Raw genomic sequence first — 22306 nt, forward strand, 5'->3', positions numbered from 1 at the left:
TAGGGACCTTAGTCCCAGAGAAGAGGTCACTTCCTTCCAGTAAATGTCTTCCAGACTAAAGTTATGTAAGAGCTGATAGACTGATCAGGGTCGTATCTCGTCCTGTCAACGTCTGATAACTTTGATTGATTTTGCTGAGAACAGGGACCAATCAGGACAAAGGAAAAGAGCTCAGACCAAACCAGATGATAGCAAATAAAACTCCTTCATGTAAACATAAAATATAAAATGTAAACATTCATGTGAGCACTGCTGGACGGGTCAGATGTGATGCTCCAATAAGGCATGGTTAATCAGACACAAACAGACAGAGCTGACCCCCCTTTGATCCAGAATTTAAAAAAACACCCCCTTTTATATAAAAGAACCAAAACATGACCTCCTTCAAAGCTGCAACCTTCCCTGATAACCACAACCCCCCTTCAACTCCCACCCTGACCTGACCCCACCCCAACCTGACCCCGACCTCGGGCTGAGACACAGAGATCTAGATTCATGCCTTTAAAGTTAAAAGTCCACTGATTGGCTGAGTTCACAGGCCTAATGATGACACCAGAGAGAGGAGAACCAATGCAGACAGGACACTGAGGATGGTGGACCGGATGGAGGGGGCTTCATTCTGAACCATCATCCCGGTTCCTGTCAGAGAGAAAAAGAAACAAAAAGGTCGTCATTAAACCAGAATATTTATCTGTGTTCAGATTCTCTCTGTGGAGGTCTGCAGGGCTAATCTAACAAAAAGCAGACCCCAAATAGACCCAGGGCTCTAATAGGGAAGGAAACCTCGGGGTATACCCAGGACTGTAATGGGAAAAAAACCCAGGGTATACCCAGGGCTCTAACTTAAAGGAGAACCAAGGTTAGACCCAGGACTCAAATAGAGAAGAAAACCCCAGGGTAGACCCAGGGCTCTAACTTTAAGGTTAGACCCCAGACTCTAATAGGAAGAAGATCCTGGGATAGACCCAGGTCTCTATCAGGGAGAAGACCCTCTAGTAGACCCAAGAACAAGGAAGGAGACCCAAGGTCTCCCCAGTGTAGACCCAGGACTCTAACAAGGAGGGAGACCCTTGGGTAGACCAAGGACGAATAGGGAGGACACCCCGGGGTAGACCGAGGACTCTAACTGAGAGGAAACCCATGGGTAGACTCAGGACTCCCAACTGCGTGGAGAGCCCAGGGTAGACTGGAGACTCTAAAAGGATGGAGACCCTGTGGTAGACCCAGGGGGATTGGTGAGGACACCCTAGGACAGACCCAGGGCTCCAAATGGGAGGAGACCCCAGGGTAGACCAAGGAGTTTTGGGGGGACCCAGGTGGGCCAAGGATTCTTAAGGGGTCGAGACCGGGGTAGACCCAGGACTGACTGTCATATATCCCATCAGGCCTGGGAACATCCGGAGATCCCCCAGGACCAGCAGGAGAATGTCACTTATCCTTTAGCCAGATATGGCCCCATTCCAGATGAATGGGAGAAAACAGAATACTGGATAGACGGACGGATGGATGAGCAGGTGTCTCTAATCCTACTGCCTCTCCATCAGGATAAAATCTATGGGTATTGCATATTAAATGTACATATTTATGTATCTGTGCATTCTTTATGGTGTTTTTAGACTGTATGGACTCCTGTTAAAAACAAAATCGCCCTTCTGGGGGGACACAGACTCTCTAGTCGACTCCAGTCCGCTCTAAAATGACTAAATCTCCCCTTGCTCTGGGGGCTGCTGTTTCCAAATACAGTACGGGGTGTTGTCATGTCAATGTTTCTCACCTTATGTCTGAGAGCAATAAAACCCCCATGTGTTCACTGAGCCCATCATAACTGCCACATGTCATGAGTTCTGGAGCATTTCTAGATCCTCAGCCAAAGGTATAAAATAAATAATAACCCTGAGGGTTTTAACGGGATCGTCCCATCCTGAGTGCTGGGGCCCTGATGAACCTATCAGCTCACTAACAAACGTCTGCTTTGTCCTGAGCTCACATTTGCTCTTTAATCTTTACGAGTGATAGATGTTAACGGGTAGAGATATAAAAGCACAAAGAGCTGATTATTAGAGCTGATAGAGCTGACAGCTTTATGATCAACACCACTGATATCTGACAGCTTTATCTCAGAGATAAAGCAGGAATAAAGGCTCCAGGTTCTCTTCTCTAGAACCCTCTGTTCCATAGTTATTGATCTTAAGGTTTAATATCAGTAGAGAAAAATCAGGCTGTGAGGATTAATAAAAGTTACTGAGTCTGTTTCAGCAGTGAGAAAGGAAAACTTAAAGCAGTCCATGAGTAAAACCAGCCTGATGGTTAAATCAGCATCAACATCATTCAGTCTCTGCAGTTTTTTAGATTTAATTATGTCAGAACCATTTAAGCTAGACTTATCACGAGCTACCTGAGGGAGACACCAGGACATAGACAACACTTAGAATGGAATTAACCTCGTTTTAAGATAAGCATTGATTATTCATGATTTGGTGTACAGCACTGCGTTTCCACCTATCCTAGAGTGTCACAGCAACATCCCTGACTAAAAGCAGGAAAAGCGTTCTCTGCCCATAAAGACAATTCTGATTCCCAAACTTCCACGATTAATCTGGCAGTGCCTCTAGAATTGAATTTCTTTTGTTTTAAATGGGTAAATGAAAATATATGATCATGTAGAAAACACATGCTAGCATATAATCTGAACAGCACTACATTACCCATAATCCAGTGTCTCAGCAACATCTCTGAACCATGTGCTTCTTAAAATACAGTGCGTTATTCTATATATCTCCATTTACATTCCTTTTGCTGAAAACAAATTTCTGATCCACTCCTAGTGGCAGAGCACAGAAGTATGAGATCAGCCAGTAACACTCTAGGATTGTGGGTAATGTAGTACTGTACATCGAGATCATGAGTTACAAATCATAAATAATCTATGCTTATATCAAAACAAGGTTAATTCCTTCTAAATGTTGCCTTCTCCATGCCCATATCTCCTAGCTCCCCCCTCAGGTAACCCGTGGAAAGTCTACCTGGTTCTGACATTATTCTGTTTAAACAGAATTCATTATTGTTGATATGATGATGATGATTTACCACTTTTTAATCACTCTTAATTTGACTCCTTTTTCTTCTTTGTTTCCAGATCAGAACCAGAATCAGCTTTATTGTCCAAGTAAACTTAGGCAGCAAGGAATTTGACTCCAGTTAGCTTTGCTCTCAGTGTACAGGAACGAAACCATAAATACAAAAAATAAATCAACTGAACAAAAGTATAAAAAACTAAGATTCAAATAACTACAAACTCTTGACGGTATTATTTTTGTATGAACAGGTCAGTGTGTGTTGATAGTATGGTTGTAATATTTGCAAAGGGTGGGAGGATGCTGACTAGACATGACCAGAGTATAAAACATGAAAGGATGTTGGCAGATTCACATGTTATAAGATGTGACATCATAAAGACATGTGATGTCATAAAGACGTGACGTCATAAAGACACATGACATCATAAAGGTGTGACATCATAAAGACATTTGATGTCATAAAGACACATGACGACCTCAAGATGTGATGCCATACAAACACATGATGTCATAAAGACCCGTGACCTGATAAAGACATGTGACATTATAAAGACATGTGAAGTCATAAAGACAAGCAATGTCAGTAAGACATGATGTCATAAAGACATGATGCCATTAAGACGTGATGTCATAAAGGCCTGTTATGTCATAAATATGTGTGACATCATAAAGACCTGTTATCTCATAAATGTGTGACATCATAAAGATATGACATCATAGACACATGTTTGGTCAGAGAGACTTGTGATGTCATAAAAACATGATGCCATAAAGACATTTCTTTAAATTCCAGAGTCACTGAGAGCCTCATCCCAGCCCAGTTTAACCCCGTCTTACTTGTCTCATAAAACACACCTGATACATTTTTTATAAAAAGAAGAAACGACTAAAACAGAACAGGAACCCTCTGTTTCACAGACGGATCTAACCCGTGCCTGTTCATGTTTGCATTACCTGAGTCTCTGGACACGATGATCTCGTGTGCCGGTCCATCACCGCCCTCCCCCCATGACCGGATCTCCAGAACCACGTAGCCATTGTCTTTGGGCAGTGGCAGACTTACGGACGTCTTGGCTTTGTCCAGAACCTTCAGAGCCGTCTGACCTTCATGTTTGTAGAGAACCTGAAAATACAAAAACAGACAGAAGACAGCAGGTTTAATCCATTAGAAAGAAATACTCATGCTCAGAAATGAGGATTTCTTAAATTATTTACTGATTTATTTACAGTCAGTTTGTGTTTAATTAAAGGAGTATTTTTAATCTTTCATGAACAACTAGGGGTGTAGAGAGATCCAGTCCAAGAAGGACCTGGCCAGCTTGTTAGGACAAAAGTTGAAGTGATCAATAGTGAATATTATCTGACCTCAAACTGCCACTACTGTGTGGAATGTTGGTGAAGGATCAGACATTTGTTCACTTTAAACAACAGACGATTCTATGTCATAGAAATGAAATGTTGGGATCAGAAGAATAAATGGACTGTGACATCACAAAAGCCATAGGAAGGTTAACTTTAGACTGCAGAGAGAGCTGGCAGAGTCCAAAACCAGGTCTGGTGGTCTCCAGAGAACACTAGAGACAGACTGTATGAGGACCACAGGACCAGATCAGTCTCTCAGATGGAGGCTGACAGGCTTCAAGAGGAGAAGGAGCAGCAAACATTTGGATCTGAAGACCTCCAGGAGGCTGTGGAGGAAGCCAAACCAGTGAGCCAAGAGATCTCTACATGGAGGAGGTTAAGAAGTCGATCACTCCTGAAAGCTGCCGCCAACGCAAGCTGCAGATGATGAACCAGGTCCAACCATCCACCCTACATATGCCCCCATTACCAGACTGCATCAGACCAAGGGGGCACAGCAAGACCACAGACTCCTGACAGAGACCAGCTCCCTCCTTTTAGTCAGGCCTCTGCATGTTTGTCAGATGTGTCAGAGACCCAAAAATGATCAATTTTCTAAGAAGACCGACCTACTTTACTTTCCGTTAATAACTACTAACAGGGTGATTGATAAGGACTGGGATCAATAAGGAGTATGATAAGGGTGTCAGTATCAATAAAAATAAACAATTGCCATCCCTAGTAAACAGAATAACAACAGTGATCTTTGATTCTGTTGACCACTGCTTTATTACTGCTCATATCAGACACACAGACGTGATCAGTTAGTATGAAAATCAACCTTATTTTTTATTACTATTACTGCAGATAAACACAGAGGGTTGTTCTGTTTTAATGGGATGTTTTGTTCCTGTTGTAAAACAAACCGAGTTAACCCAAACACTAGCATGAGGACGGAGAAGGATAAGAGTCTTTCACATCTCTGAGTATGAGGTGAAGAGACTCAGCAGAGGTTTAATGTCTCCATCAGCCTATCTAATCCAAAGATCATCTGCTAAACTACTGTCCACGCCATAGGCACTAATGCAACCCCACACCATCAGAGAGGCAGGCTTTAGAGCTGAGCCAGGAGAACAAGATGGATGCTCCCTGTCCTCTTTAGTCCACAGGACACAGTTTCTGTGGTTTCCACAAAGACTTTCAAAGTTTGATTTTGATTTGATTAAATATTACACTCTATATATATATATACATATATATATATATATATATATATATATACATATATATATATATATACATATATATATATATACATATATATATATACATATATATATATACATATATATATATATACATATATATATATATATATATATATATACATACATATATATATATATATATATATCTGCTGTTATATATATACATATATATATATATATATATATACAGTACTGTGCAGAAGTTTTAGGCATGTTTGGGCCAAAATTTGGGGCTAAAGTAAGGCATATAATGGCGAGTATGCCCACCTGAGGGCCCCATCAGGTGGGAAGGAGGATTGACACAACCCAGGTCATGCTCTGGATGTCTTTGTACATTACCAAGGGCATGGGAAAATAATCTGATGAAAACAAAACAAAAACCACAGCTTCAGGGCAGAGTTATGGGTAGATTTGGTGCTTAAACATAGCCTAGGGTACTGTTAGGCCAGGCAGGAGGGTTGCCACAGCCCCCTGGTTGTCGCGTGTATGGTCTAAGCACCTGAAAACTGTTGGTGGTTGCTGGGCGTATTACCAGGGGTGCAAAGGCCCGGACAAAAGAAATGCTGTTAAGCTCGACCTTGGCTGCTGAGCAACACATGTACATGTCAAATGTGTTGACACTAGGCCTGGGCGATATGGCCTGAAAATCATGTCACAGTATTTTTCTTGCCTTTGACGATAACGGTATTATAACACGGTATTACAAAATTAAAAAGAGATAATGCTTTTAATCCAAATTTAAGTGTTATTAACCCCCTTCTCCCCTTAAAACAGGCCTTTGATGGTATACTCAATTTATCTCTAAGTATAGGAACACAGGAAACATGTTTAATTGTTTTTAAGTCTCTCTAGGTTTACTTCTGTCTAACTGCACTCCAAGTTTTGCATGTCATCTCTAACCTGATAAGGTGTGTTAAGCTGCTAATGACGCTGGCCTCTGCGACCAGCCAAAGCAGCACTTAGCTTGTGTTACAGTCCCGGGCAGGCTGACAGAGACAGCACACTAACTTAGTTGCGGTACAGCTGTCAGACTTTGAGAGGAAAAAATACGTGTTTTTGCCTGCTAACTCACACTGAGGCAGATACGATGATGTCATTAACAAGCGTTATCACGATTGGTCAGTAGAGTCCAAATCTCTACCATAGGCCAAATTTATATCATTTATAACGTCTACCGCACCCCTAGTCGACACTGACTCTGGCCGCCCTCCCTCCTCTCTCCAGCCTGGGGTTGTGGAACATCAGGACTTGTGAAGAACGGTTAGCGCTCTACACACCTAAAACTTCTCATTGACTTTTATTTACATTTTACACAGCGACCCAGCTTTTTTTGGAATAGTGGTTGTACACAGTACAGGTCTGGTGTTTATATTGATAGGTGTGCTCTCTGTCTGGATTGTTTGGTGATACCTAATCTGACTGTGTTTATATTTTCTCGTCTCAGATCTGACTAGAACCGTCGTGGATCTCTACGTACCTAAAACAGCCAATGGGTCAAATTTACCTGCCATTAAAGGGCCTTGATTTTCATAAATAGCACTGATCAAGGACTGTTAGTTAACCACTGACATTGAACAGCTTCTTAACCACAGATAGCAAACTAGATCACTGTTGGAAGATGATCCATCACCTAGAAAATCGTCTTTGGACTGATTGCTAATCCCGAAACTTCCTCATCACTGTATTCTACTTCATTAAAAGCACTGAGATTACCTTACGACATTTATCAATGGTAAATGCCTTTTTCCCCTTTTCTATCCATGTTGAAGGTTGATCTATAACTATTGATTAGGTGTTGCTGCAATAGAGAGAAGGTATTTCCATTGCAGTATCTATTTATTGCTGGCGTGAAATAAAACAGTGGGAAAATCAAGGCTTTCTTATGAGGTAAATTTGACCCATATGGTGGTGCTAGATAAAAATGTTCTTTAAGAAAATTTAGGTTTAGGCAAAGATTTTTTTTATGACACCAGGTGCTATTTAACAAACTTTTAGGAAAAGTTAAAGACTGACAGTCTTTAAAACTGTAAACACATCAAGTAAGACACAATTAAAGAACGGCCTGGGGTAAATTTCTAGTGTCAAAGGCACCATGTCTTTGTGTCAGAACTCACCTTGTACCCGAGCACAGCAGACTCGTTGTGCATGGCCTTCACGTGGTCCCACCTCACCGTCACATACGAGCCATCCGCCTTCCAGGACACATTACCAGGGCGGCGATTTGGAGCTGAAACAGAAACGCAGCCATGTTTGAACTCAGCAGAACTTTATTACAAAACCCGTCCTAACAAGCGAGCGTCTGTGACAAAATCAGATTAATTTCACTGTTCCCTATCAGAGTCCCAACAGACCTGGCCTTACGATTGTCCTGACCAGTGTATTTTATAGACAGATGATTTTTGATTAAAAATGTGAAAGCTAAAACCAAGAAACAAGCTCTTTACCAATTACTGTTTAAAAAAAATAGAAAGAAAAAGATTGGAAATAAAAGAAAACAACACACACTGACTCTTTCAGGGAGTTCATGTAAGGCTGAGAATCAACAAAAGGAAAATAGAATCGTTTTTAGTTTAGTTTAGTTCTTGTGTTCTTTTGTGTTTGGAGTAACATCAAAGAATGGAACACGGGGATGAAACATTCTTTTTTGCTATAAGAAAAAGGATGTTACAGTCCCAGTGTTCCATTCTTTGATCTTCCTTAAAAATGAATCTGTTTCAAGGTAAGATTAAAGGATGGAACACTGCTGATGTTGCACTGTTTTCTTCATAAATACAGGAAAAAGAATGTTACAGCCCCAGTGTTCCATTCTTTGATCTTCCTTAAAAATAAATCTGTTTCAAGGTAAGATCAAAAAATGGAACACTGTTATTGGTACATACTTTGTTTCTTCATATATATAGGAAAAAGGATGTTAGAGTCCTAGAGTTCCATTCTTGGATCTTTCTTTAAAAAGAAAGATTATTCATTTCTGGAAAGTATGAAAAAGAGAAACCAAATAAAGTAATTGTTTTTTTTGATTCTCAGGTTAAAACTGACTGTCAGGGCCACTGGCATTTTTTTCTATGTTTTGTTTTTATTCTCAAACTGTATTTGGAAAATTAAAGTGGTTTCTTTTTTCAAATTAAGAATCAGTTGGCTGTAAAATACTCTGACCTTATCCACATTTTACATCTCTGTGAGAACAAAGTTTAGGATCCAGCTGCTGCCCTGTTACACCAAATTAACTACGGGTCCCCTTGAGGGTCATTTATATTCTAGGTTTGTAAAAGTATACACCTTTTCCTGTATTTCTGCATTTTCTCTTGAGGTGTTCAGATACATACCGAACACAACACCACCCCCTCTGAAATAACTGAAACCAGATTAGGAACCATATATCCCTCTACCATCTTATGTAACGTGTGTTGAAGGTGTTTAAACGCTGTAGGCAGAGGAGTGACGCTCTGAAACAGATCCATTGTCTGATACGCCTCCAGGTGAGCCCAGGTAAGAGCTCTTATGTCACCCTCCCTCCTACTTAGACCCCTCCTCCTCCTCCTCCTCCTCCAGCTGAGCCGGCCTGTTTTAGCTCAGAACAGGAGACTGGACGGGTTATTAACCCCCTCTGTTTGACTGTCAGGATGCTACAGACAGGAAACACCTAAGGAATGATGAACAGGTTTGTGTTCCCTCTCTGAGATGTTCTCACTAAGGCTGGATGAATAGCAGCTGATTTACAGCCCACATTCAGGGGAAGTGGCCTGATTCATGGCTAACTGACTCAGGTTTTTTGGCTGTGTGTGTTGCATCTAAAGATTATTTATCAGCCATGTTTGATTCCGACGTCAGGGACACACTGATTTCAGGCATGGTTGTGTCTGCGCCGCGTACGTACGGGGTTTCCTGGTGGTAACGGTAGTTCGTGGTGAGGGCGGACCGGTTCCGGCGCTGTTGTATGCCAGGACGGCGACGTGGTACCGAGTGCTCGGCCTGAGCCCGGACACTCGAGCCGACGTCTCGAGTCCCGCTGTCCGCACTCGATCTGCCGCCGCTTCACGCTCATGCTGCCTCCAGTAACGGATCTGGAACAAAGAAAGACAACGGAAAATAATGTAAATATAGTTTTCTGTTTGATTCAGTGTGTTAATGATGAGCTGATCAGTCTGATCAATAACATATTGATTCTCTTGAATAAACCAGGCTGCTGATATCAGACATTATCAGACTCAGCAGTCTTCATATCTGGATATTAATCATAAACTTCAGACAGTGTCGGCCTGTCAGACTCATCAATAAAACTATAATCTAATAAAACTTCCTGTCAGAGGATGGTGGTCATTTAAAACGGCTCTTATTCTGAAGAATTTAATCCCACAGATTAAAGTTTGAGCCTGTTTTTACTGGAGATGAAGGTGAGGGATCTACATTTAATCCTGGTCTATATTTATGATTTAAAGATGAGTTCATGCTCTGCTCAAACATCAGATAGATTCTGGATTTAACTTTCTTTTAACAATTTCTGCCTTTAAAAAGAAAACAAATAAATCAGTTAATATCAGATAGTGTGCTTAAAGTCTGTCTGAATTAGTGATAGATTACTGACAAGAAATCTCCTCACAGACACGCTGCAGTCCCAGCTTTTTTCCACCAGGTGGCGTCGAAATCAATCATTCTATGTCAGAAACACTTTAAGCCTGTTTGAAGTCCATGTATGGAGAAAAATATCCCCTTTATTGGAGAAGTTTTTGGTCATTTATGTGCCTGATGTTGGTGTTTGCTTTCTTTTATTTTAAGAATAATATATATGGTATATCTATAATACTCTAAATATGGTCTGTGGATATAAATAGTGCTTCTGGTGTTTTAGTTTAACCATAACTGATGAGATGATTTGATCAGAGCAAAGACGAGAATTAGAGTTTGACTCAAAGGTCTGCTGGGGTATAAGGTTTATATGAGGTATGTAAGATCTACAATGCCTATAAAAAGTACTCAACCCCTTGGATGTTTGACCATTTTATTGACTTTATAAATCAATCATGGCCGATATAATTTGGCTTTTTGACAAAACAAAAAAAAAATAAAACGCCCTCTTTAATGTCAAAGTTAAAACAGATTTCTGGCGCACCGGTAGTCGAGTGGTTAAGGCGCATGCCATATACGCAGGCGACCCGGGTTCGAATCCAGCCCATGGCACTATTTCCTGCATGTCTCTCCCTGCTCTCTCCCCTGTTTCCGACTCTATCCCCTGTCCTATACTATCGAATAAAGGCAAAAAGGCCAAAAATAAATCTTAAAAAAAAAAAAAAAACAGATTTCTACACAGTAATGTCAGTTAAATAAAAATGACTGCATAAATATTCACCCCCGTCTAGTCAGTCTTTATTCTCCTTTGTCTGCAGTCACAGCTCTGAGTCTGTGTGGATAGGTCTCTCTGTAATTTTACTCCGTTCTTCTTTCTAAACTGCTCAAGCTCTGTCAGGTTGTGCAGGGGTCAGGAGTGAACGGCTTTTTTTCAAGTCCAGCCTCTATTTTCTCTTGAATTGAGGTCTGGGCTTTCACTCGGCCACTCCAGAACATTCCCGTTGTCTTTAAACCATTTCTGTGTTGCTTTCTCTGAATGCTTCGGATCATTGTCTGACTGGAAAATAAATCTTCTCCTGAGCCGTAGTTCTCTGTCAGACTGAAGAAAAATGTCCTTCAGGATTCATTTTCCCCGCTACCGTTACAAGCCTCCCAGGGCTGGCTGCTGAGAAGCATCCCTTCAGCATAATGTTGCTGAGAAGCATCTCCACAGCATGATGCTGCTGAGAAGCATCCCCACAGCATGATGCTGCTGAGAGGCATCCCCACAGCATGATGCTGCTGAGAGGCATCCCCACAGCATGATGCTGCCACCACAGTGCTCCACAGTGGGGATGGTGTGTTTGTGGTGATGTCAGTGTTTGGCGTCTTGTTTAATGGTCAAAGAGCTCCATTCTGGTCTCACCAGACCAAAGAACTTTCTTCCTCTTGACCATGGGGTCTCCCGCATGCCTTTTGGTGAACTCTAGTCCAGATTGAATCTGACAACAGCTAAAAAGCATTTAACACAATGTCTCACACAGTAATGACATGTCAATCCTTTACTTATCTGTGCCGCATAGGTAATTCCTTAATTATTTATATAAACAACAAAAAAAAAGCTACCAAATATCAGATTTTTCCCAGATTGTGATCATCTCTGATAAGAAAATGGAGGAGCAGAGAGGAGAATCCCAGCTAGAATCTCTTTGAATCTTCCTATCCCGTCTTTCACTGAATTTTGTCCTGTTCTTTCTTGACTTTCTTGTCTTTTTATCCAAACAAGAAAAAAGCAGAAAAGCATTTTAGCTTTATTTTAGCATAACTACCATCTTTGGTATTTTGTCTAGATAGGGTAAAATAAGGCTTGTATACCTGATAGATAGATAAACAAATAAGTAAAGAGGAAGACCTGAGAACAGGGCACATTTCAGGGGTGAAGGGCAGGCGCTACAGCACTTATACCTTCTCTTCCGACTGTGTGTTTCAGATCTATTTGTGTCATGATAACCCTGTGTGTGTGTGTCTGTGTAGAGGTGTGGGTGTGTGGGTATGTGTGTGTGTGTGTGTGGGTGGGGGGGCAGTCTCCTTACCTCGTATCCTCGGAGGATGCCGTTGGCCATGTGCTCCTGGACCGGCTCCCAGGAAACCAGGATCTCAAAGGCAGTGAGGACAGTGGAATTGATGATGGAGGGCCCCACCGTGGGCGCTGTGGGGGAGGGGCTAATATTTAACACTCTTTATAATGTACACAAAAATATTTCACAAACCAACAGACACTTTCATTTAACTAGAGTGGATCTAAAAATGAGCTTCATGTACATGGTCTCATTTGAAAGCCCAGCCTCTACTGAAAATTCCAGTCATGTTTGTGCAGTTTCCATTTGTTTCAACAGTTTCTTTTAGTTTTCTGCACTTTATTTAGTGTTGTTTTTTGTGCCATTGAAAATAAATCTGCTCCCCTTGGTGTCAAACTTTAGCTCCTTTGTAGGACTTCCTTTGAAAGGGAAATAAATGGAGGTCTGGGTGATTTGAGGGGGTAAAAAAGAATTCCATGATGCAGTGACCACCTATAATGGCATATGAGTTTTTCAAACAGGAAATATTGTACCAAATTGGGCCAAATTGGGCCCAAATGACACAAGAGGGGATTTAGCCTGGATATTTTTAACTAAAATCTCTCTTATTTTGTCCTGATAAACCTCTAGTGGCATGAAAGTTGAAAGAGGTAATGTCAAAATGTACTTTGGCTTTCTGGAGATTTTTGGACTTCAACTGCATTATTTCTATGGGATACATGCTAAAATTGCAAAAAAAAAATTAGGTGAAAATAAAATTTTTCATTAGCCAACTTGATTCGCTCTGATCCATTAACATATATTCACATACACTGCCTGGCCAAAAAAAAAGTTGCCACCAAAAAAAGGTCACACACTCTAATATTTTGTTGGACCCCTTTAGCTGATTAGAGCACGCATTCGCTGTGGCATTCTTTGGGCACATAATGTTGCTGAACCTAGACCTGACCAACTGCAGCAACCCCAGATCATAGCACTGCCCCCACAGGCTTGTACAGTAGGCACTAGGCATGATGGGTGCATCACTTCATCTGCCTCTCTTCTTACCCTGATGCGCCCATCACTCTGGAACAGGGTAAATCTGGACTCATCAGACCACATGACCTTCTTCCATTCCTTCAGAGTCTAATCTTTATGCTCCCTAGCAAACTGAAGCCTTTTTTGCATGCCAGTGATTTGACCCTTGTTGATCATTCAAATAGAGCTTGTAGTTACAGAAATATACTCATTTAAAGATGGGCTGTAAATTTTGAGCAGTAGCCTAATAAAAGAGAGTTGGGCTTATCAGGTAAGACTGGCCCTGACCTAAAATAACACAACTTTGTTGACTGGTTTAGTTAAAAGAATAATCTGACTAAGCCATTGACTGCAGGAATGATAAATAGCAAACAGCACCCTCTGGTGTCCTTTAATTCTGGGAAATCAACGGGCTGTTAGTGACTTTATAACTCAGAGAATGTCGAAATTATATCATGTAAAGCCTCATCCCAGTTTTAAATGGCATTTTGTGTTTTAATAACTTTAAATCATGCATTAAGGTATTGTAAGGTATGAAAATGTTTCTTCTGTTGTCTCAGCCCCTCACCTTCCTCTGCAGAGTGCACCACTGCGATCTGGCTAAATGGGCCCTCTCCTCGCCGGTTATACGCTCTGATCCTGACCTCGAAGGGGCTGTACGGCGTCAGGCTGTCGTTGAAGTAAACGTATCGGGATGACTCCACATGAGGAATACGAACCACCGTCCATGATGACGTGTCCTTCCTCCTGAACGCCAGGATGTAACCAAAGCCATCTCCGTTCTGATACTCTCTGGCCATCGGCTGTGCGGTTAAACATTAAGGATCATAAAAAGAGGCTCAGTCCATATGAATAATGGAGAAAATGTCATTTAACCATAACACCATCAGATGAAATGAGCATTCAGTGCATGTTTATTTAAAGTTAAACCTGTTAAATAAACACAGACAGGGCGATCATCTTACCGTCCAGGTAATAATGAGCTCTCCACGGTCACCGCCTCCTCCTCCAAGTCCACTTGGGGCCACAGTGGGGGCTAAGGGACCACACAAACACCATGTTCATTATGGAATAATTACTTGCTTTTAAAGAAAATTCCATGTCACTTGAGTCTGATCTGACGCCTACAGTTGAACAAAAGCTCACACTTCATCTCTCTTTTATTATTAGAACAAAGAAATACCAACTATGTTTCCCTGGTGCTGACAACCCTTTGTTGGCCACTTTTACGGTGGGTGGAGGGAAACCCACGCTCTTTGCCAGTTCCACCCACTTTTGCTCCGAAAACATTTTATCCTTGACCTAAAAGATAACATTATCAATTTTCAACGAAATTCTATCCTCGCTTTTGGAGATGGCGTCTTCAAAGCTTCTAAAACATTCAATCTTTACACTGGAAGATGACATTGTCAAAGCCTCTACAACATTCTATCCTTGCCTTTGAAGATGGTGTCATTAAAGCTTCTACAACATTCTATCCTTGCCTTTGAAGATGGTGTCATTAAAGCTTCTACAACATTCTATCCTTGCCTTTGAAGATGGTGTCATTAAAGCTTCTACAACATTCTGTCCACGCCTTTGAAGATGGTGTCATTAAAGCTTCTACAACATTCTGTCCACGCCTTTGAAGATGGTGTCATTAAAGCTTCTACAACATTCTGTCCACGCCTTTGAAGATGGTGTCATTAAAGCTTCTACAACATTCTATCCACGCCTTTGAAGATGGTGTCATTAAAGCTTCTACAACATTCTGTCCTTGCCTTTGAAGATGGAGTCATTAAAGCTTTTACAACATTCTATCCACGCCTTTGAAGATAGCGTCATTAAAGCTTCTACAACATTCTATCCTTGCCTTTGAAGATGGAGTCATTAAAGCTTCTACAACATTCTATCCTTGCCTTTGAAGATGGAGTCATTAAAGCTTCTACAACATTCTGTCCACGCCTTTGAAGATGGTGTCATCAAAGCTTCTACAACATTCTGTCCACGCCTTTGAAGATGGTGTCATTAAAGCTTCTACAACATTCTATCCTTGCCTTTGAAGATGGTGTCATTAAAGCTTCTACAACATTCTGTCCACGCCTTTGAAGATGGTGTCATTAAAGCTTCTACAACATTCTGTCCACGCCTTTGAAGATGGTGTCATTAAAGCTTCTACAACATTCTGTCCACGCCTTTGAAGATGGTGTCATTAAAGCTTCTACAACATTCTGTCCACGCCTTTGAAGATGGTGTCATTAAAGCTTCTACAACATTCTGTCCACGCCTTTGAAGATGGTGTCATTAAAGCTTCTACAACATTCTATCCTTGCCTTTGAAGATGGTGTCATTAAAGCTTCTACAACAGTCTGTCCACGCCTTTGAAGATGGTGTCATTAAAGCTTCTACAACATTCTGTCCACGCCTTTGAAGATGGTGTCATTAAAGCTTCTACAACATTCTATCCACGCCTTTGAAGATGTAGTCATTAAAGCTTCTACAACATTCTATCCAACTCTTTGAAGATGGTGTTATTAAAGCTTCTACAACATTCTATCCATGCCTCTGAAGATGGCGTCAGTAAAGCTTCTACAACATTCTATCCTTGCCTTTGAAGATGGTGTCATTAAAGCTTCTACAACATTCTATCCACGCCTTTGAAGATGGTGTCATTAAAGCTTCTACAACATTCTATCCATGCCTCTGAAGATGGCGTCAGTAAAGCTTCTACAACATTCTATCCAGGCTTTTGAAGATGGCGTCATTAAAGCTTCTACAACATTCTATCCTTGCCTTTGAAGATGGAGTCATTAAAGCTTCTACAACATTCTATCCTTGCCTTTGAAGATGGTGTCATTAAAGCTTCTACAACATTCTATCCAGGCTTTTGAAGATGGCGTCATTAAAGCTTCTACAACATTCTATCCTTGCCTTTGAAGATGGAGTCATTAAAGCTTCTACAACATTCTATCCTTGCCTTTGAAGATGGTGTCATTAAAGCTTCTACAACATTCTATCCAGGCTTTTGAAGATGGCGTCATTAAAGCTTCTACAACATTCTATCCTTGCCTTTGAAGATGGTGTCATTAAAGCTTCTACAACATTCTATCCAGGCTTTTGAAGATGGCGTCATTAAAGCTTCTACAACATTCTATCCTTGCCTTTGAAGATGGTGTCATTAAAGCTTCTACAACATTCTATCCACGCCTTTGAAGATGGTGTCATTAAAGCTTCTACAACATTCTATCCACGCCTTTGAAGATGGTGTCATTAAAGCTTCTACAACATTCTGTCCACGCCTTTGAAGATGGTATCATTAAAGCTTCTACAACATTCTATCCTTGCCTTTGAAGATGGAGTCATTAAAGCTTCTACAACATTCTATCCACGCCTTTGAAGATGGTGTCATTAAAGCTTCTACAACATTCTATCCACGCCTTTGAAGATGGTGTCATTAAAGCTTCTACAACATTCTGTCCACGCCTTTGAAGATGGTATCATTAAAGCTTCTACAACATTCTATCCTTGCCTTCGAAGATGGAGTCATTAAAGCTTCTACAACAGTCTGTCCACGCCTTTGAAGATGGTGTCATTAAAGCTTCTACAACATTCTATCCACGCCTTTGAAGATGGCGTCATTAAAGCTTCTACAACATTCTATCCACGCCTTTGAAGATGGCGCCATTAAAGCTTCTGCAACATTCTATCCTTGCCTGTAAAGATGGCATCATCAAGGTGTGTAAAACATTCTATCCACGCCTTTGAAGATGGTATCATTAAAGCTTCTACAACTTTCTATCCAACTCTTTGAAGATGGCGTCATTAAAGCTTCTACAACATTCTATCCACGCCTTTGAAGATGGCGTCATTAAAGCTTCTGCAACATTCTATCCTTGCCTGTAAAGATGGAATCATCAAGGTGTGTAAAACATTCTATCCTTGCGTGTGAAGATGGTATTATCAAGGTGTGTAAAACATTCTATCCTTGCCTGTAAAGATGGTATCATCAAGGTGTGTAAAACATTCTATCCTTGCCTGTAAAGATGGTATCATCAAGGTGTGTAAAACATTTTATCCTTGCCTTTGAAGATGGCATCATCACAGTTTCTAGCACATTCTATCCTTGCCTTCTGCACAAAAGCTGGCTTCTAGTCATTGCAACCATGTCCCTAATTATGCATGACTTATCCTTCTTTAAACCACAGAACACTAGTTACATTGGATGAGATTTTGAATATTGTAGATATTATACAGTATAAAGATTCTTATTTAGCTGCTCAGTGATTTACATAAACAAAAATCTATATTTAGTTAAAATAATAATGATGAATAATAGTAACAGTGGTTTTATGTGTTTTCAGGAGTAAACGACATAAATCTCTGACCTGCTTGTTGTGTTCTGATGGTATATGATGGCGTGCTTGGCTCCCCACTGCCCAGGATGTTACTGGCTATGACCTGAAACTCGTAATCCATCCACGGCATCAGACCAATGACACGAGCCGACTCTGCGTTTCCCTCTATGTTCATCGGGTCTGATGGACAGGAAACAGACATGAACATTAAATGACATATGAGGCAGTAATTTTCATATTTCTTAATTATGTTTTTGTTTACAGAGTGATCACAGCAACACCACCTATTGTCCAAACTAAGAGGAGCATTACAGCCAATAACATGCATGTGGTATGTCGTAATGTTGGCTAAGATCTGGCTCCACACCTTATTTTAGTGTTTCTAGTTTCGCCCCCACTCACCTGTCCTCATTTTCCTCCACTCCGATGACAGCGGCGACCGTCCCATCACCACATACTTTCCAATGGGGCTGTGGTTATCATATCCTCTACTCCAGTGCAGCTCCACCGATGTCTCTGCCACGTTCCTCACCAGCAGACCTCCAGGAGGACCAGGGGGCCCTGAAGGCAGCACACAGTAAGTTTAAGGTTACTGGAAATAGAGCGTAAATCAGAGTCAGGAGAGTTCAGATTCAGATAATTTTATTTATCCAGAGGGGTAATTCAGTTCTTGTACTCTACCTAGACCATGCATATATATTTACAAACAACAAACAGGAAATGCCTGAGACAATAACAAAAAGCTATACAATAGAGACAATAACAAATAGCTGGCGCGTTGACTCCCTCATATATTAGGGGTGGCACACCTATGGTCAGGCAGCGATTAAATGCAGATTTAAGCACAGTAACAGCTTCAAGGAATAAATTAGATACACTAGAGTGCATTACAGACTACACAGTAAATCTACACTCACAGAATGTATAAAAGAGCTACCAGCATTAGAAGACACTTTAAACAACTCTGTGGCCAAACACAAAATCATACGGTTTAAATCCATGAGATTACCATCAGAGTTTGCAAAGTATTTTTTCTTATTAATTTAAGGCCTTTAGAGTAAAAAAATAAGATCAAAGTTTTTCTAGTAAATTCAGAACTTTTAAAATTGTAAATCTAGATTTATTTCATGAATTTAGGACTTTTAAATCAAAGCCTTTGATTTTCTTTCTGTTATCATAAAATGTATGACTTTTGGGCCCCCAATTTTTGTAGTTTTTCTTAAATTTCTGAGTTTTAATCTTTATAATCTGAAAACAGCAGTGTAATCTTTCTTAACTGTTTTTATTTTGATGATTTTAAACATGATTCTCGAATGCTGCCTCTGCTGCCATACTGTGGTCTGTTTTCTTCATGTTTGAGTTTTTATCTCTCTTCAGCAGACTTTGGGTCGAGTATTTTCATTGATAAGTTCCCGTGTCTTACCTCTGACCACCAGTTTGGCTGACGCCACAGCGCTGTCCACTACGGTCTGAGCCGAGCACGTGTACAACCCCGCCTGACTCAGCTGAGTGTTCACTATGAACAGGTCGCCGATGTTCTCCTTCTGATGGCGGACAGAAAATACAAAGTTTACAGACAGAACCAGAGACAATTGAGATCCTTTGGCGTGTGGCGTAACAGGAGATGGGTTCATTAGAGCAGTGGTTTTCAAACTTTTTTCGCCCAAGGGACTCCTAAGGTTAAGCCAAAATCTCAAGGCATACCATATTTAAATCAATAAAAAAATAAACTTTTTAAATAATGTTACAGTCAAGGTGGCCCATAAGAGGAGATAAAGGGGAGAGCTTTCTGGGGCCCAGATAACTGAAGGATCATGGAGATGGCAAAAGGTGACAAAAATGGGTTAAAGGTGATGGAAAAACATGGCAAAATTGGGCAAAAAGTGGCTAAAAAAAGTCAGAAATGGGAAAAAATTGGTTGAAAAAATGGCCAACCAATGGGTTGAAATTGGCCAAAACTTGTTGAAAGTTTAAAATAGTGGCAAAAATGGGTTATAATTGGCCTAAAAGGATTAACCATGTAAAAAGGTGGTAAAAATGGGATAAAAGTGATGAAAGGGCAAAAGTGGGCAAAAAAGGTGGCAAAATAGATCACAAGTGGCAGAAAAGTGGCAAAAAGGGTTAGACTTACTACAAGGTGGTAAAAAGGGGTTAAAAGTGATAGGACAAAATGGCAAAAAAAAATGGCCAAACAATAGCAAAATTGTGCGAAAAGAAAAGATGGCAAAAATGGGTCAAAAGTTGTAATGCGAACTGGCAAAAAAAAAGCAGTCAAAAGAAGTGGCAAAAGTGGGTAGAAAAAATGTTTAACTTGGTTAAAAATAGCACGAATTAATAACTTTAACACCCATTTCAACCCAATAATAGCTTGCCATGCTTTTCAGCTCTTAACGAAGTAACTGTTAGCCAGGATGCTAGCACTAATGCTACTGATCCAACACACATACACTGATATCATCAATAAATCCCAACTGGGGTGGTCCCATTCTCTGGGGTTTTTCAGGGGTCCAGCCAGATCTGTGGGCAGGCTTGGTTACAGTACTTGACATAAAGTTGTAGTAATAACATATGGTACAAATTCCCACAGCACACCTAGACTTGCCTTAAGGCACACCATTTGAGAACCACTGCATTAGAGAACTATGAAGACCAGAGGGAGGAAAAGTATGTCAAGAAAACTGCTGAGGGGCTCTGTCACAACAATGACGAAGAAGAGTTTGGTTTCAGGATGGAATGTTTTATGGGCTATACAGGATGTCATCATCCTCAGAGGCAAGGCTGGAATGTTTAATGAGATATAAATGATGACATCTTCAGAGGCAAGGATGGAATGTTTTATAAGCTCTAAGGAAGGCATTATCTTTAAAGGCAGGAATGGGATGTTTTATAGGCTATAAAGGAAGACATCATCTTTATAGGCAAGGATAGAATGTTTATGGGCTATACAGGATGACATCATCTTTAGAGGCAAGGATGGAATGTTTAATAAGATATAAATAATAACTTCATCAGAGGCAAGGATTGAATGTTTTATAAGCTATAAAAGATGGCAACATCTTTAAAGGCTATAAAGGACGACATTATCTTCAAAGGCAGGGATGAAATGTTTTTATTGGCTTTAAAGGATGACATCATCTTTAAAGTAAAAGATGGAATGTTTTAATAGGCTTTAAAGGACAACATCATCTTTAGAGGATAGCGAGGATGAGATGTTTTACAAGCTCTACATGATGGCATCATCTTCCAAGGTAAAGAAGGAATATTTAACAAGCTTAAAAGAATGACATTCTGGAAAAGTAAATGGAACTTGTGAGGAGGGAGGGTTTCCTCACAAGTTCCTAAAAGTTGTCAACAAAGAACAGTTAACACAATGGACTGGAAAAGACTGTTAATAAACATGTGTTCCTTTAATGCTCTCACCCCCTCCACTCGACGAAACGGTCCGATGGGGTCCTCCAGGTCCAGCTGGACCCCGTTGAGGGCCCAGGTGAAGGTCAGGTCCATGGTAGGATCGTGGGAGGCGTGGCACTGCAGCGTCACATTCTCTCCCTGGTTGATGTCGGCGTTGGATGGAGCCAGTGTGATCTTTGTGGCGTCTGAGTGAACCAAAGACATGTTTTGTTTTAGTTTCTATGTTATTACTATTAGATATGAAAAAGTCCAGCTGATGGTGATTTTAACTTAAACCCATCAGTCTGAGGCTTGGCAGCAGATTTAAAATATAAACCTTTAGCTGTGCACATTTGTGCACGTGTGTATTTACACCTGTGTACCTCTGACAGACAGGTGTCCTGTGCTGTTGGCCTTGCCCAGGTAGTTCTCAGCAAAGCATGTGTACTTCCCCTCGTCTGCTCGGCTGATGTTGTGGATCCACAGGACTCCATCAGGACTGACGGTGACCCTGAGAGGACATCAGCACATACGGATCAAAAGGCGAGTACAGCTGCTGTTACCAGGTGTAATCTACACTTAAAACAAAAAGTAAGGAAATTTGTGTTTGGTACATTATTTCTTTGTTGTAACAATGCTTCTTGGTAATAAATCTTATACTGTTGGAAAGCCTGTTTTTTTACCCTTTTAAATTATGCCACATTTGTAAGGATCATGCATTTGTGGGATGAGCAGCAAAGCTGAGTATGTGGGTTGCGCCCATGAAAAATGTGCCAAATCTTCTCTTGTTTATATCACATTCAGGGTTCAAACACATTTTCTAAGGTAAAACCATGCACTTTTACAGAACTCTAAAGATGCACTTTCTTTTTCCAGCACATTATAACTGTGGTAAACCCTGTTTGCATCAGTACAATCATATATGTTGTAAATATGGTCAACCACTGTATTATAGCAAGTAGATGTGATCAACTACCGTATTAAAGCTAGTAAATGAGCTCAACTATTGTATTAATGCTAGAAAATGTGCTTAGTTACTGTATTATAGATCGTAGATTTGCTCAATTACCATGTTACAGCTAGCAGATGGGCTTAACTACTGTATTAATGCTAATAGATGTGATCAACTACCGTATTATAGCTGGTAGATGTAATCAACTACCATATTATAGCAGATGTGATGAACTACCACATTATAGCCAGCACATGTGCTCAACTACCGTATTATAGCTAGTAGATTTGCTTAACTATTGTATCAT

The 22306-nt window shown here is 40.6% G+C and overlaps 1 protein-coding gene across 1 annotated transcript in view; it reads right to left on the reverse strand.

The window, feature by feature from the left end:
- Positions 1–467: 467 nt before the first annotated feature.
- Positions 468–22306, reverse strand: part of cntn2 (contactin 2) — a 56492-nt gene continuing 34653 nt past the window's right edge. The window contains exons 12-23 of the mRNA XM_041782973.1: positions 21431–21558; positions 21078–21253; positions 19081–19201; positions 18060–18218; positions 17688–17837; positions 14289–14359; positions 13892–14126; positions 12322–12437; positions 9561–9747; positions 7801–7913; positions 4032–4200; positions 468–639 (exon numbers count right to left, since the gene is read on the reverse strand). Of these exons, the coding sequence (XP_041638907.1) occupies positions 533–639; positions 4032–4200; positions 7801–7913; positions 9561–9747; positions 12322–12437; positions 13892–14126; positions 14289–14359; positions 17688–17837; positions 18060–18218; positions 19081–19201; positions 21078–21253; positions 21431–21558 (1732 nt within the window). The 3' untranslated portion in view covers positions 468–532. The remainder of the gene's footprint in view (positions 640–4031; positions 4201–7800; positions 7914–9560; positions 9748–12321; positions 12438–13891; positions 14127–14288; positions 14360–17687; positions 17838–18059; positions 18219–19080; positions 19202–21077; positions 21254–21430; positions 21559–22306) is intronic.

This window comes from Cheilinus undulatus, linkage group 3 (genome assembly GCF_018320785.1).
Source record: "Cheilinus undulatus linkage group 3, ASM1832078v1, whole genome shotgun sequence".
Classification (NCBI taxonomy): domain Eukaryota; kingdom Metazoa; phylum Chordata; class Actinopteri; order Labriformes; family Labridae; genus Cheilinus; species Cheilinus undulatus.